General features: G+C 42.9%; 1 protein-coding gene across 1 annotated transcript in view; it reads right to left on the reverse strand.

Moving 5' to 3' along the window:
* Window positions 1-17,500, reverse strand: part of ntsr1 (neurotensin receptor 1 (high affinity)) — a 55,818-nt gene that overhangs the window by 14,645 nt on the left and 23,673 nt on the right. Inside the window, exon 2 of the mRNA XM_080444925.1 lies at window positions 2,758-2,959. Coding sequence (XP_080301051.1) covers window positions 2,758-2,959 — 202 coding nt within the window. The remainder of the gene's footprint in view (window positions 1-2,757; window positions 2,960-17,500) is intronic.

A 17,500-nucleotide genomic window follows, 5' to 3' on the forward strand; every position in this document is an offset into this window, starting at 1 on the left:
TGGTCAAGCCATTACGCTGATTATGCCTATACTTCTGCGTAATAAGGGACCAACGTCCAAGAGTATTATTAGAAATCATTCCAAAGGCCTGCTTTGCTCGTGATTGACTGAAATTGCCTGGAATTATCGAAAGCAAACTGCCTCGCCGCCAAATTTGCAAATGCTGCTTGTCTTGCATGGGGACAGGCCTGAGCAAACGATTGCAGCAATTTGGGAGAATTGGGAGGGCTAATTCCACCAATCCGGGAGCGTCTGCTCTGCATTCATCCCAATTGAAATAAACTTTCCATTCAGCACGCGATAGACATTGGTCATTATACAGGAGTTTGGGAGCTTTGGGTGAAAGCCCTGAGAACATACCAAGCATATCAGAGAGAGGGACAAGAGCGATTCTGTCCCAGGAGGAATGATTTGGGTCCCTGGAGATCTTATAACAATGGAAAAAAGTCTCTGGGCAGCGGCTCCCCAACGTCCAGTGACGCATATATAATTCATAGAATGTTCCAAGCAGTGACCAGTTGATATAGATGGCTGTGATGTCATGGGAAAAGAATAAGCGTTCTATGCTCTGTTACTACTGTGATTCTTCAACTTAATGGAGGATTAATTGGCGCGAACTTGTGGAGGAAACTGACGCCATCTGAAACTGTCCGACCAGTCACAGGAGGCGCCTGGAGAGAGAAGTACAAAAAAAATGGCACAGACATGTAAGCGCACATTAAGAGGGTTAAGAGTCTTGCTCAGCTATGGCTATGGCCGCCCCAATGTATACACACAAACTCACACATAAATGATAAAAAATAAGTAATTAAATGAGATGTTATTGATCCTACGGGTGAAATTCTGTTTTCAGCTTGACCCAGTTGATTGCTGCTGAAGTGGTCAGACTAAGTGCGGGGGACGGGGGACGGGGTCTTGTCTGTCTGTCTGTGTGCGTATGTTCTGGCCCCACAGTGGTGGAATGAACTTCCCACTGATGTCAGGACAGCAGAGTCACTGCCCATCTTTCGCCGCAGGCTGAAAACCCACCTCCACAGGAAACGCTACCCTTCCTCTTTGCCTGGCCTACTTGTTGTTAACTAGTTGTTTTATTGTTGTATTGTTTTATTGGATCTTGTTTAGTCGATACACTTATTTGTTTTAGCTCTTGCTCATTTGATTTTGCTATTTTGTCTCATCTGTTTAAGAAAGTAGGTAGCTGATATATTGCACTTTTACCTTAGTGCTAGGTATACTCTTGGTTGCTTGTTTTTGCAGAAAATGCACTTAAGACTTCTGGTGATTAGTAGTTTCGTTCCCTCCCTATGTTGAATACACTTATTGTAAGTCGCTTTGGATAAAAGCGTCTGCTAAATGTTTTTATGTCATTTATGCTCTTAGGAACGAGCATTTCCCCTTGACTTGACTCCAAGCCATCAAAGACGTGCTGGCAGCATGATAGATGACGCTGCTACTGATGGAGCTAATGAACTGTAGATCTGGAAGGAGACAGAGGAGAGTCTTTCAGAAGGGTCAGCGGAACACCACTGTGAGAATGTATGGGCGTGCTGAGTGTGTGTGTGTGTGTGTGTGTGTGTGTGTGTGTGTGTGTGTGTGTGTGTGTGTGTGTGTGTGTGTGTGTGTGTGTGTGTGTGTGTGTGTGTGTTCGTTTGTTTGCACATTGTTTGTAAATGTATGTGTGTGTTTGTGTTCATACAGTAAGTGTAGACAAACACATACACAAATGTTTACATATGTGCAGAGCTCCTGAACTCGTTGCCCTTCGTATGAGAATGGGCATGTTTGTGTGCATACGTGTGAATGTGTGTACGCGTACAGTAAGTAAGTCTCACATGAGCCAGCCGATTAGATAGATATCTAACATCTGGGGCACAATGACTGAAAAGTGGTTAAAGAAGACTGCGCCCCCCAAATTCAACCACCGACCTCCTTAGGCCAACCACGGACCAACTACCAGTGGTGGAAAAAGTTTTAACTGAAGTAAAAGTATCAATACTGCAACAGAGAAATACTCTGTTACAAGTAAAAGTCTGGTATTCAGAATCTACTTGAGTAAAAGTTATAATTATGTCTAAAATGTATTAAAATCTTTTAAAAATAGCAGATCGCTCGTAGATCGGCAATTTTCAAATGGCCAATGTTTAAATAGGGCTGAAGTGGTTAATGTATGTTTTGTAAAAAAAAAAAGAAATCTACAAAGTAACTACTAGTAACTAAAGTTTTCAAATAATTGTAGTGGAGACAATTGTAGTCTGAGATGTAGTCGAGTAGAAAATTGTATAGAAAATTGGAAATACTCCTGTAAAGCAAAAGTGAATCAAAATTTAACTTAAGTACAGTACTTGAGTACATGTACTTAGTTACGTTCCACCACTGCCAACTACCGACTCCCATTACATTCCAGCCAATCAGAGTCTTCCCTGGACTTCTTCTCTGGCAAAACCCAGACATGCCGACTTGTGATTCAGACCCTCAAAGGAGTAACATGAGAATTGTTTGTGTGTTTATGTAGACTATGTTTACGTTTATGTAGGCAACAGCTTAAAACTGGCACAGCTAAATTACTTATGTATGAAATATCGACAAAGACTAAAACTGAGGACATTTTCTCTATGATTTTGTTTAGTTTGGTAAACACACAATAGTTTCAGTTAGTTATCATTTTTATTTTCATTTCAGTTAACTAAAATGTTTTTTTTTTTGGGTTAGTTTATAATACCCCTGGTGTGTGTGCATGCATGTGCTGTATGCACTTACTGAGAACCATTACTCCATGGCGAAGCGACTGTGCGCGGTTGGGCTCCACGGCAACGTTTAGTGTGGTGGGGTTGCCCCCGACGATGCAGATACGGTTGTCTTGCTCTGTCTCTCGGAACATACGCAGCAGCTGATTGGCTATGACCCCATTCAGCACCGATATGGCTGTCATGGGAACCACGAAGGACAGAAATGCGTTCACCTGTTGAAGGAGAAGAGAGAGCTGGTAGTAATAGTAATAATAAACTGTCAGATATGTAAATACGTAATTTAAATACAATACAAATATGTAAAAGCTTTCTAAGTTATAGAAATGTTCATGCAATGAACAAAGGAAAAGAAACGATTAAGATGACTGTTTGTGTTGAAATATGTTTAAATCCAATTAAATCCAATACACACACGCATGCATGCATGCACACACACACACACACACACACACACACACACACACACACACACACACGCACACACACACACACACACACACACACACACACACACACACACACACACACAAATGGACCCCAGATACAAGAATGAAAAGCTATAGAGAATAGCATGCATATTACACAGGAGCCGTTTGAGAATTTTGTTATGCATTGCATTTTTTTTCCTTTTATCCTCCACTTATTTCTCTTTCTCTCTGCCATTTCCCTGCCTCTCACTGTGCACATGGATAATTGCAATCAGATGCAGATTTGTAGCTGTGAAACTTTAAGGGCATGTTTGCATTGGCATCATTAGAGGCAGATAATGGGTGCAAGTGATGTGCAATGGGGCTATCAGCGACCAAATGTGAATTTGCCACTGTAGGCCTATGTGTGTTCCTCTCCCTGCCGCTTGGATCCTGCACACCTGCCTTCAATCAGCTCCTCAACTCCCTCAGCCAACACGCCTACCATCCATCAATCTGGGAACCCATCGTCAAAAAAAAAGGAAAAACTGCGCCCTCTGCTGTTTTTTGTCTCCGCCAGGCCGAAAGGCATGGCGAGAGAGTATGTTTTACCCTCCGTCCGTCCGTCCGTGTGTCCGTGTGTGTGTCCGTGTGTGTGTCCGTCTGTGAACAGCTAATCTCCGGCACCGTTGGCCCGGTCGCTGCGAAACTGTGCACACACACTCCCTGGATGCCAATTCAAAACCTCTGCCTCATTTTTTTCACATGGGCCTGTTATAGCGCCACCTGGAGGCCGATTTGTGCAAAACCCATTTTTTAATATTACTCCTACAGATTTAATCCAAACGTCATGCAAATCGGTACACAGTATCTCTATAGTCATGTGATCAACACGGATCTGTCCGATTTCCCATATTCCATCCTCATTGGCTAAGGTTGGCTTCCAAAATTTGCAGGATTGGTCCGTTTTGAACAAAATGCCTCAAATCCTGAACGCAGCTTGCGATTCCCGTGAAATTTCACTAACACATTCCCACTAGGCCAAGGAAGAAATGCCACCCTTTTTCCACATTGGCCTGTTATAGCGCCACCAGCAGGTCTAATTTAGCAAAACACATTTTTGGAACAAAATGCCTCAAATCATGAATGCAGTGTCCGATTGCCGTGAACGACCTAAGAATAAATGCCACCCTTTTCACATTGGCCTATTATAGCGCCACCAGGAGGCCACAATAACGTACCTGACCTGGTGGAGACCTGTGCTCCGAGGAGCATTTTTTCTAGTTTTACCTGATTTGACTGTATGCTGACTGGAAACCGGGGTTTTGGTCTGCCCTCAGCCCTCCACTTCCGGTGGTGCGCCTACGTTTTCATTCCCACTAACAATATTTCTCCACGGAACACTAACACCATTTCTCCCAAAGAACACGGATCGTTTTGGTTATAAGCCCACTTGTTTCTATGATGAAAGAGCAAGTTAAAATGTTACTTTCCGCATTTTTGTCAGCTTCGAGGACGCTATTGTTAAATGAGTTTCGGTTTGTTTCCAGTGGGAAGCGAGCGCACAGATGTAAATCCCGCCCACTACATTTGATTGGGTAAATCGCGGCCTGCTTCCTGATCTGAAGGCCCGCCCACTTGTAGCCAATGTGCACAGGTTCTCAACGGCGTCCTTACATAGTCTATACCAGTTGTGCATGATTGGCCAATACGCTTGTGCAAGGACGCGCTGTGATTGGCCAGTAGCCACTTTGAGTGACAGTTGGGGCAAACGCTCTCACCAAAAACATGATTTACTATTCTGTCCCTATCGGTACATAACTCGAACGGCGCTGAGTCGGCCCAAGCGAACTTCGCAATGTTCGGCGAGACAACTCGCTCGCTTTAGCTCGCTCGGTGGTGCCTCACGTGGCTCAAGTTTGCTTGAGACGGCGCGCCTCCGTCGCGGAAAATCTAAAGAAATAGCCCGCAGGCATTTTGGCAGAGGCACTTCCGCGTTGGCCACAGAAGGGGGCGTGTTTATAGCACAACTGGAATAGACTTTGTAATGTCGCTTCTCAACGGGGCTCCCGACAGATTCAAGCGCAGCTCTGAATCTGTTCCTGAGAGATTAACCATCCATCAGCTCATCACCCCTCCACTTACCATATTTCTCTTAATTATGCCAAAAGTTACTTTTAAGCTAAGCAATAACTGTGGCTGCCTTTTAGTCTCTGAACAAAGCAGATTTTTAGGAGCAGACTGCTGATTTCCGCTCTCATGAACTTACTTCCTCTAAGAACTGGAACACCTCACTCAAAGAAAACTAGCACCAGCCTAGTGGTGCCTCACTGTGGCCAGATGTGGGAGGTGAACAAAAGCAACTCTCTCTCTCTCTCTCTCTCTCTCTCTCTCTCTCTCCCAGAAGCCCAATTTCTCCCTTGGCCGATGGGGCATCCCATGTTCAAGTCCAGTGGTTACATGGGGGACTTGACCCAGGAGGACTGGGTTTCCCAGAGTCAAAGGGGGGTGAATGCAGCAGAGCGGCCATGCTTAACCCATTAAGACCTGACGCCGATTCTACAAATGCCCTATAAATCAGTTTTCTGAAAATCGTATGCTGCTATACATCGTTGCTGTCGGGCAGAAACCTCTTGTCTCCATATTCTAACTCTTTGTGTTTTTTCGTAAATTAACGGCCTATACTTGATCATACTACAGTGTCACACAAAAGCATCAAAAGTAGCAGATCCACAAGCTCGAAACGCGGTGGGAAGCAACTTGTGTTGAGCTTGTACATTTGCTACTTTTGCTACTTTGAATTTAATTTGAATGGGTTAAGCATCGAATCCAGATGGTTACACTATTGCACCCTGGCTCAAGATGGCAGGCATGTGTCAGTCTATGGAGAGTGCTAGAGGAAAACACAAATGAAGCTGGGTTGTTTTTGTTTTTGTCCTCAGCAATTTTTTGCAAACAAGCACAAAGCACAGTGCAATTGCTCTTCCAAATTTGTAGACTGTATTGATTGTCAAGACGTTTTCAGTCATTTTGAAAATGTCATGGAATGGAATTAGGTTTCATGAGCGTCAGCTGTGATCAAATTCGAAATGGAAGATATTGCAGTAAACGTTCCCTCCGCCCACGCGCTTCCATGATACAACACCAAAGAGGGGAGAGTGAGGACTGATGATTGACGACACAGCCACGGGAGGGAAAGGAGTTGGAGAGAGATGGAGAGAGAGGACGAGAACAAGAGAGAGAGAGAGAGAGAGGGGGGGGGGGGACGAGTTACAGTTATATGCATCTGACTACTGAATGGAAATGTCTATAGAAACAGTCCACACTGTGCCCATACCCTAGGTGGGGTTGGCGAAAGGGCCTACTCTGTGTGGAGTTTGCATGTTCTCCCCGTGTCTCCTAGGGTAGTTAATACCCTCACAAAAACATGTAGTAATCCTGGTCACTATACTGCCTCCCCCTGGTCAGCCGGGGCGCCTGATGGAGGGGAAGGGAACTGGTTGGAATAACGTGTTCCTTCCACGCGCTACGTCCTACCGGGGAAACTCCCCCCTGTCAGGTGACAAGAAGGTCAGTTGGCTCTCATGCATTGAAGGAGGCATGAGCTCGGCCCTGACCTCCCTAGGCTGGTGGGGGGAGTGTAGTGCCCAGGATCACTTAGCAAATTGGCACCGGGTAAAAAAAGGGTTACAAAATCGAGGGATAAAAATTATAAAAAAAGAAACCAAGGTGAAGTCAGTGCGGACTGTTTCTATAGACAGACTCTGTTCACTGAGAGCTCTGCACCTGTCTAACCTTCTCTGAAACTATTGACAGTAGAGCACCCTCAGCTCGGGACTTCTGTCTTCTGGTGTTTGGATACTGGATGGAACTAACATATTAGTCTGTCCTTGTGTGAGAAAGAAAAACATATGCAGAATGTGCGTGTGTGAGCATGCATGTGTGTGTGTCTTCCTGTCTATAGTTCGTTTATAGGCATGTGTGCATGCATATTTACCCCCAAAAACCCCAGACCTTTCATGTTTTTCAACTTTTCCATCATCCATTTTCACCAGCATTCTCTCTCTGCCCCTGACACACACACACACACACACACACACACACACACACACACACACACACACACACACACACACACACACACACACACACACACACACACACACACACACACACACACTTTGTAGAATTGTAGATTTACGTAGTGTTAATGGTTTTAATGATGAGGTGGGCAGTCATGATGATGATGATGATGATTGATTAGAGATTAAACAGAGAGTGGAACCAAAACAGAAAGACCGATTCCCACGGAAAGGAATGATTATAATAAAATAATGAAAAATAATGAAAAAAGCATTGTGGAAAAAAAGTCCCAGCCTCAGTAGTAGTGCTAATGGGAATCATTAGTGGGGTATGGGAACACTGCATGAGGTGCAGATACTGGCAAAAGCTGGTAGGAGGGAAAGGAGAGGGTGTGTGTGTGTGTGTGTGTGTGTGTGTGTGTGTGTGTGTGTGTGTGTGTGTGTGTGTGTGTGTGTGTGTGTGTGTGTGTGTGTGTGTGTGTGTGTGTGTGTGTGTGAGTGAGTGAGTGAGAGAGAGAGAGAACCATAATTAGTGAAATCACAATAATCTCACACACACACACACACACACACACACACACACACACACACACACACACACACACACACACACACACACACAAAGGCTGGCTCAGAATGACTGATCTACAATTTGAGTAATAGTACAATACTACTATAAGTACTTAAAAGTAACTAAAGTGACTTAAAAGTAACTACAGTGGGTTAAAGCCGTGCTCATACATACGGGCATACACTTTAGGGAGCTTTGCTACCTCCTCCTGTTCTTTTCCCTCTTGTCTTTTCTTATAACACTTTTATATTTGAAAGGCATGACTGATTGCTCAGCTTGCAAATGTTCACAGCTTGTTAATCTCATATTGTGTGAGTACCTCCACACTGCCTGCACTGAGCCTCTGTGACTTACAACATCTAAACTTTAAAGTAACTCCATTATTCAATTCATATGGCAGGAAATTGACCTGGGCATGTGGTTTACTGAACTGCAAAATCCATACATTATATTTTAATGATATGTTATGTTATAATGATAAGCCCTTGAGGAGTAGCGGAGTGAAAATTAGACACCATTCAATAGCATAACACTTATCTCTTGAGCAGAACCTTTGAATTAGCACACAGTTTATTGAATCCCTTGCTTGTCAGCAGAGATTAATGGCTTTAGAGCTTTGTCCAGTTGTGAGAGGGTATACTGAAAATAGCCAAGAGAGCTTCTGTGGAAGTCTTCCAAAACGATATGAGCAGCCCTGCATTTTAATGAGGTTACATCTTTCATTTTAGCCCCTGGCTAAAACAACGTTTATGAATGGCTGCCCTATTGTATATGGACACCACATTGTTGTTTACCCATATCTTGATCTATAACGTATTATGGTGCTATCGCCCATCACAAGGATAATGTCTCTAATACCCCCAAGCGTGAATAAATAGGCTTCAGATACTGTCCTTAAAAACACCACAGATCATAGTGTTATTCAAGCTGACGATAACGTTGAAAATGATAGTGATATTATCCCTTTGAAACCAAAAAGGGGCTGTCACTGTTCATTATAGCCAATGCCATACCACGTCTATGTTATTGTGATTCCACTTTTCAAATGGTTAAATTAGTATGTTTTCTTATGCCGCAAGGACCTTTGCGTCTTATAAAGTAAAGTCCCAGTCTGAAACACTCGTCACAAGTGAAGCGTGGTGTTCAATAAGGCAGAACACAGAAGTATGCATCAGCTCATTGGCTAGCAGCAGTTCACTCACACCGCAACAGCTGATCAGCATCAGCAACAACCAATCACTTGAGAGCTCACACTCGTACTCTGCTGATCTTTCATTGTCATCATCTCTGCAAAATGTTTGTACAGAAGCAATGTTTACCATACAGGGGTTGTAATGCTCCCAACCAAATCCCTTGCATGCTGCTCAGATTCATTGGGGAGCATTCCCATGAGCCTTTCCTCCAAATATAACTGTATAACCATTTGTTGTTTTTACGTGCATTTAAGTGTCTCTGACTGAACTTTCCGTCTTGTACAGATTAGTCAATATCTGAATGGGACTAATTGTTTGTAAAACATATAAGAAGACAGGGTTATACGATTAGAAATGTCATGAAGCACCTTTCTTCTTAGTGAAATTTTGGCATGGCACACAGTACAATACTCAGTGTTCATTTATCCATTTGTAACTTTGATGCATGTTGGTTTCATTTGTACACTCTCTGAGTTAAATGAACACTCAGTGTTTTACAGTGTATCTCCACAAATCACATCAGCATCACCAAGCCTTGCAGCAGTGAGAAGTAGAAGATTACATTTCCGGGGATTGGATGCCAACACTGGCAATGTAAAACAGACCAGCTATACACCAAACAGCATTGGAAGCAATTTTACTATGACAGACACATTTACAATACAGTCCCCTATAAGCTGTCACCAATGTGAGAGAGTCACAGACTTAATCCGAATGGTCATAATGCATTCTTTTCCTTTTTGGGCGTTGTTTGATATTATCATAAGTCGTTTAGCCCGGGTTCCCAGTCTTTATGAAATCTTAATGGGTGCAGCAAGGAGTAAAAAAACAGTGATTTATCAAAGACTGTTGTTGAATGTGAGAGTGTGTCAGACCTTAGGTCAATGTCTTGTTATCTATGACAGCATAAGAAAACATTTGTGTTTACACCAGTGATTGGTGGAATAGTTGCAGACACATGACAGGGTGCTCCGACAGTCTTGAAGCGCCGGTTACAGAGTGATTCCACTGAAACAGCCGAGGTAGTTGACTTGCTCAAGGGCTCCCAAGCGGTAATTACTCATGGGAGAGGGAGATAAAAGCATTACTTGCTTGCACCAAGAATATTCTCTGCAAGTCTATAAAAGTAAGCAAAATCAAGCCAGCTGATAGTGTAGTTGGCATTTCACCAGCTGTTTTTGCTGCTTTTCCAAAAGCCCATAAAAATCACTTGATTAAGCCCAGCCTTAACCCCCTCTGACTAGAATCAAAGTGCGAAGTTAATTCATAACGCATTTTGTGTTTCATTGCAGTCACTGTGTGTGTGTGTGTGTGTGTGTGTGTGTGTGTGTGTGTGTGTGTGTGTGTGTGTGTGTGTGTGTGTGTGTGTTGAGAGAGAGAGAGAGAGAGAGAGAGAGAGAGAGAGGGGCTTAATACTAAGCCCACCCTGACAGAACTCTACAGTATGAGGTCTAATCATTGTCACCTCCAACAGCATTATAATCTCCCCCCCATAATCATCATTATCACACCATGTTCACTGCAGCCACTTACTCACCTAATATTAATTGAACTAGCCATTGAACATCCACTTTCTATTTTCGTATCCTTTGACTTATTGTATATATTTGTCAACTTACTGCATTTATATCTTTCACTTATTGGCCATTTTTCTTATATTGTCTTTTTGACTTATTTTATGCTTCATCCTCACGGTATTTTCTTGCATTCCTGAGGAGTCTGCAACTGGCTACTTGTTGTGCATCTTATGAATAAAGACTGGAACTTGAGCCATTGTCACCATTCTAAAAAAAAAAAGTGTCCATCTGAAAGCCTGTGGATTTTATGTTTGTCTGTGTGTGAATATAGGCTGCAATATGTAAATGAGTGTGCTGTGCATGTGCTCATTTCTGCATATGAATTTGCAGTTTGTTTTTAAAGTTGTTTTTTGCATGCATACATATTCCAAGTATTATAATGTGTGTGCAAATACTATGTATTTCAGTGTCTTGTGTGTGTGTGTGTGTGTGTGTGTGTGTGTGTGTGTGTGTGTGTGTGTGTGTGTGAGTGTGAGTGTGAGTGTGTGTGTGTGTGTGTGTGTGTGTGTGTGTGTGTGTGTGTGGTTGGAAGCACATTTTTCATTCTTGTCCGGTTTCTGTTTTGTTAAGGCAAAACAACTAAAGCTACTTGAATATGACCCTAGGGACAGCATGTCTAGCAGTTCATTTCTGACCATTCACTTAATTTCTGTCATGACTTTATGTCCCTACATAACCTACTCATTGTAGTAAGCAAAAATAAGAAAATAAGAAAATGACCTGATACCCGTACTAGCATTTTTGCACAAAAACTGAATTAATTAGTGTTTGGGTTGCGAACAACTTCCAAAGCGAGAAACAAGAAAGACAGATGTGAAGTATGTCAAGATTATGAAAACCTAGAGTGGACCTCGTTTTGGTTCACTCAACATCCTGTGTATGTACAAGGTTTCACAACAAATGCATGGCTTTATTATAATTCACTTGACAACAGGGCAGGCACCCCGACAAGCGAGTGCTGTTTCTCTGTCTGAGTTTAATGGGAGTATACCTATGTTCCCTCAGCCCTGGGTCTCTCAAAACAAATACTAACCCCAACCCATACCACAACCCCAAGCCAAACCCTGAACTGAGGGAACATCGGGCTGAAGGAACATAGGCCTCATACATGTTATGATGACCTCCTTTATCCAGTAGTGGAAAGTAACTAAGTACATTTACTTAAGTACTGTGCTTTTTTTTTTTTTTTTTTTTTTTTATCCCACGATTTTGTAACCCTATTTTTTACACCCAGTGCCAATTGTCTATGTAATCCTGGGCACTACCTTCCCTCTGCCAACCTAGGGAGGCCAGGGCCAAGCTCATGCCGCCTTCAATGCATGAGAGCCAACCGACCTTCTTGTCACCTGACAGGGGAGAGTTTCCCTGGTTGGACGTAGCGCGTGGAAGGAACACGTTATTCCAACCAGTTCCCTTCCCCTCCATCAGGCGCCCCGGCTTGCCAGGGGGAGGCAGTATAGACAGTGACCAGGATTACTGCATGTTTTTGTGAGGGTACCTACCCTAGGAGACACGGGGAGAACATGCAAACTCCACACAGAAAGGCCCTTTCGCCAACCCCACCTAGGGTATGGGCACTGATGACGCGGAGGAGAGAACACACCCCCAGCGCCCACAGCGTCCCCAGCGGGAATCGAACCCAGGACCTTCTAGCTGTGAGGCGACAGCACTACCGACTGTGCCACCGTGCCCCTTAAGTACTGTGCTTAAGTACAATTCTGAGGTATTCGTAATTTACTTGAGTATTTCCAATTTCCAATACTTTTACTTCTACCCCACTACATCTCAGAGGCAAATATTGTACTTTTACTCCACTACAATTATTTGAAAACTTTAGTTACTAGTTACTTTTCAGATATAAATTATGATATTATGAAACATACATTAACTACTTTAGCCCTATTTTATACATATGGCTATTAGAAAATTGCTGATCAACAAGCTCACAACTCGTCGCATCGCGACGTGTTGTGAGCTTGTGATCTGCTATTTTCAAATATTCTAGTATTTTTACTTTTGGTACATTAAGTACATTTTGAAGCCAATACTTTTGGTATTTCTTTAATGACCCAGCCCAGCCAACCTCAAGCATTCAGAGTAAAAAGATTTCCACAGGCTTTAAGTTGGCAATTCCACAACTGCATTGTCAGGTAATATGTGGCTGAGGGAAGATCATCTCATCTGCTACTTTGGACCTCTGGACACTGCTGATTATTCTGCATGCTTTTATGTGTTGGGCTGCCATGATGAACAGCTCTCCAACTTGTACTATGGGTACGTATTAGAGTGCAGTATAATGTGATGCTCTAAACTGTCCCATAGCCATCTCTGTTTCTCTGCTGGTCTGATGTGCTTGACTTTGAATGCCTTCTGAGGTACTGTACATAATATTCATTCTCATATTCACTGTTGACAATGTGTACATACCGACATGGCCGATAATACTGATCCTATAAGTTTCCCCTAAAAAAAAAAACGAAACCCTAAATGTTCTCTAAATTAAATTATGTATCCTTCATTCTTTATTTCACCTTGAATGGACAGAAACTTGAAAATAGTGTGGACAAAAATATAGCCTTAGCCTTTTGGACACGATAACTAACTAACGCATGCCATCTCGTAACTGCAAGTTTCAGCTCTTTCCACAGATGTTCAAAGGGATTCAGATAAGTCCACTTCAGAATGGTCGAATGTTTTCTTTTCACCCATTCTTGGGTGCTTTTTGACGTACGTGTCAGGTCAGGTTATTATCCTGCTGGAAGACCCATGACCTCCAGTTCAGACATAACTTTCTGACACTGGGCTGTACGTTTCGCTACAAAATGCCTTGATAGTGGCACAATACATACAAATCAGGCCTATAGTACCTAAGGCAGCAAAGCAACCCCAAAACATCACTGCTATTTCATGGTAGGCATGGTCTTTGTTTTGTGTTCTGTCTTCCTAGTTGTTGGAATTGACCAAAAAGCTTTAATTTAGTTTCATCTGTCCAAAGTACTTGATCCCAGAAGGACTGTGTGTTGTGTTGTTGAATGATCAGGCCATGACACAGTTTGCCAGAGAACTTCACTTTACTTTTAGCTTTCAGGAGAACAGCAAAACAACAAACAACAACGTAAGACTGACTAATCGATCCCCGAAATCCCCACACTCACAAACACAAAGCAAGGCTAAACAAGCGCAGAACAATCGAACAGAGCAGCAGTCAGTGAGACATAACACTGTGACTTTGTCAACATGTTGACAAAGTCCAGTCTGGCTTGTTGCCCTTTTAAGCTTTCTCAAATCTGATCTTCAGGACTAACTTGTCCACACCGTTATTTGCAAGTGATCAGATGTGTGTGTATCAGACATTCACGACATAGTAACGCTTAATTTATACAGAATATACTTATTGTATACTGCTACTGAAAATAGCAGATTTACAAGTTTAGTCACACCGCCGCGTGAGGTTGTAGATCAGCTATTTTCGGCTAGTGACACCATCGTACAACAAAGTATAAATCAGGCTTAATGTTTTGAGTGTCCAAACTCAGACAACCTCATCTTTAGAAATCAGATTTGAAACAATAGCAAAACAATCAGTTTCTATGTGTTTTTTTGTATTTTTTTGCCGTTCAGACTTGATAAAACCTGGATAGGTAAAAAGCAGTATTGGCAAAGTAGAGAGGTCAGAGAGAACACTATCAGAATTCAGCACCATGGATAGCCCCGAGTTTTCCTTGATTCTTTCTCGGCCATTCAAACAATCTTTCTGTTCAATCTTGGGCCAATGTTCCTTTTGCAACCACGTCCAAATATGTTGGATATTCTGCCACGGGGCCTTAAACCTCTTAATAGTATTGGTAACAGCTGTCACAGGAACATCAATCTCTTTCTGGAGATAGTCTCGTAACCTTTACATCGATCATATTTGGCTATGTCTTCAGACCGCTGTCTGCTTTTCCTTCAGTGTTCCATGTTCAATGTGATACACACAGTGGAACAAAAAGTGAGACATTTTCTCCTATTCAACTGGCTGCACAAGTGATTGAAAACACCTATGATAACAATTCAATTCAATAGGCTGCTTAAAGATCAGCTAAATTGAAACACATTTTTCACACTTTTAGAGCATATCTGTGGTCATAATGGGGACATAAAGTATTTAACAATAGATCCCCGAAAATGTGAAACAAACACACAAACAAACTAGAAAAAGTGCTCCTCGGCGCACAGGTCTCCACCAGGTCAGGTAGGTTATTGTGGCCTCCTGGCGGCGCTATAATAGGCCAATGTGAAAAGGGTGCCATTTCTTATTAGGCCTTCACGGCAATCGGACACTGCATTCAGGACTTGGGGCATTTTGTGCAAAAAAAATGTTTTTGCTAAATTAGACCTGCTGGTGGTGCTAAAACAGGCCAATGTTAAAAGGGTGGCATTTGTTCCTCAACATAGTGTGAAGGTGCACCGCAATCGGACGGTGCGTTCATGATTTGCGGAATTTTGTTCAAAACAAGCCACTACTGCAAACTTTAGATGTCAATCTTAGCCAATGAGAATGGAATATGAAAAATCAAACACATCCGTCTTGATCACATGACTATGGAAATCATGTGTACCGATTTGTGTGAAATTTGGATAAAATCGGAAGGAGTAATATAAAAAAAATTGTTTTACGTAAGTCGGCCTCCTGGTGGCACTATAAAAGGCAGATGTGAAAAATGCAGGGCAAAGGTTTTTCCTTGACCTCTAGGGAGTGCCCATACACAGTTTTACACAGATCGGTGCAGTTATAGACGAATCCACAGACGCGCTGCCTGTAGCTGCCTGTAGGCGGCCATTGCTGCAGTGTCGCGTCCGCAGAGCGTTGACACCGCAGCAATGGCTGCGCCCAGGGCAGCGCTCCGTGGATTCGTGTATAGGTACAAACATGAATCAGCCTGTTATAGCGCCACCATGAGGCTGATTCAAAAATGTCATTTGCCATTTCTTTCTCGGCATAGTGGAAATCTGCGAGCAAAATTTCATGGAAATTGCATGCTGTGTTCATGATTTGAGGCATTTTGTTCAAAACGGAGTACTCCTGCAAACTTGGGAAGCCATTTTTAGCCAATCAGGATGGAAGATGAAAAATCTGAAAGACCCATTTCGTTTAATGACTATAGAGATACTGTGTACCGATTTGCGGGATTTTTGGTCAAAATCTGTAGGAGTACTGTCAAAAAATATGGTTTGCACAAATTGGCCTCCTGGTGGCGCTATAAAAGGCCCATGTGAAACATTTGGGGCAGAAGTTCGGAATTGGCATCCAGGGAGTGTGTGTGCACAGTTTCGCTGCAATCAAGGCAACGGTGGCGGAGATTAGCTGGTCACAGACGGACGGACGGACACACGGACGGACGGACGGACACACGGACGGACGGACGGACGGACACACGGACGGACGGACGGACAGGGGGTAAAACATACTCTCTCGCCATGCCTTTCGGCCTGGCGGAGACAAAAATAATAAAATAAAATAAATAATAAATGTTGTGTATTTTTATATCAATAGCCATAGAAGTCCAATCTTACTTCCTCTCAAATACAAATGTAATGCATAATTACATTAGCAGGTTCAAAACAATTTCAACCAATAATATTTCAAGAACCACTGTGGTGAATTATATCAAAGATGGTGGACACAGTGTTTACAAGTAGATGTAGTTAAACAAATATTTGTAAATATGTGTTTCAATCTTACTGCTGTTGCTGCTGTAACACCTGCATTTTCCCAGGGGATCAATAAAGCTGTGCCTAATTGCACCAGGGGCTGTAGAGTAAGCAGTTGAAACCCTGCATGCCTCCTGCTGCCTGAGTTATCCCTGTTATCCCTGAATCCCCCCCCCCCCCCCCCGGGGATCAATAAAGGTTTATCTTATCGCATCTCATCTTCCACACACAGCTGACTGGTCTTCTCTGATGGTATGTCATGTTTGATTATTTGAGGTCAGCTGAGATCTAGAAGGTAAAAATGACCTATCTATTGGGGTATCTTTTGGTCTTTATTGGCATGGACATGGCTGTACCAAAGGTCAAGTTAGGCAGGTAATTACTGTTTTGGCCGTTTTATGTAAAATACCGGAAAATTTGGTTTCCTCCGGACATCCTGGCTGGAAAATTATCATTATCACTGGAAATAGGACTAATTTCAAATCGTCTGCTCTGCTCGGTTGTCTGTCTGTCTCTGTCTGTCTGTCTGTCTGTCTGTCTGACTCTCTCGCTCTCTCTCTCTCTTTCACACACGCACACACATGCCCAGTCGAACCAATCAGCGGCAGCTACGGGATCTTGGCGAGACCGGGTGTGACGCCATCGAGAAGCGTTGCTGTAGTTCTTTCACTATTCATCATGGTTGAATAGTATAAAAACAACTACACAACTATACGTCATGTGGACACGTCAATACGCCCAGACAGTGATAGACAGACGGTCCCACCCAATCACCTGCCAAGTAGCTTGAAAAAAGGGACCGCCCTCTTCAGCGGTTGGGCTACCGAGATAGCAGATGGTTGTGAAACAAGTGTGAACTGAAGCAAGCTTCTTCCATCAGGCGGAGTGAGGTTATATAAACATTGCATTTCAATAAACAAAGCACTTAGGAATAAGGAAGGCAGAAGGAAGTCAGAATAAACAATGAACATTTTAGATATATCATAGCCTAGCCTACACTAAAGCTCTTCACGGGTCCAAAATGACGTGAAATTGGTTCCCATATTTCAGACCCAACCCATGGATCCGGCAAACCTAAAATGCTGTTTTAACAGTAGGCTAGATCAGTGGTTCTCAACCTTTTCAGGCCGTGACCCCCAAAATAATTATATTTGAACTGGGGACCCCCCATTTAGTTTGACTCCACTCCACAGATAAATATTGTGAAAATAGCAGATCTACAAGCTCAC

This window comes from Gymnoscopelus braueri (assembly GCF_963280865.1).
Source record: "Gymnoscopelus braueri genome assembly, chromosome: 12".
Classification (NCBI taxonomy): Eukaryota; Metazoa; Chordata; class Actinopteri; order Myctophiformes; family Myctophidae; genus Gymnoscopelus; species Gymnoscopelus braueri.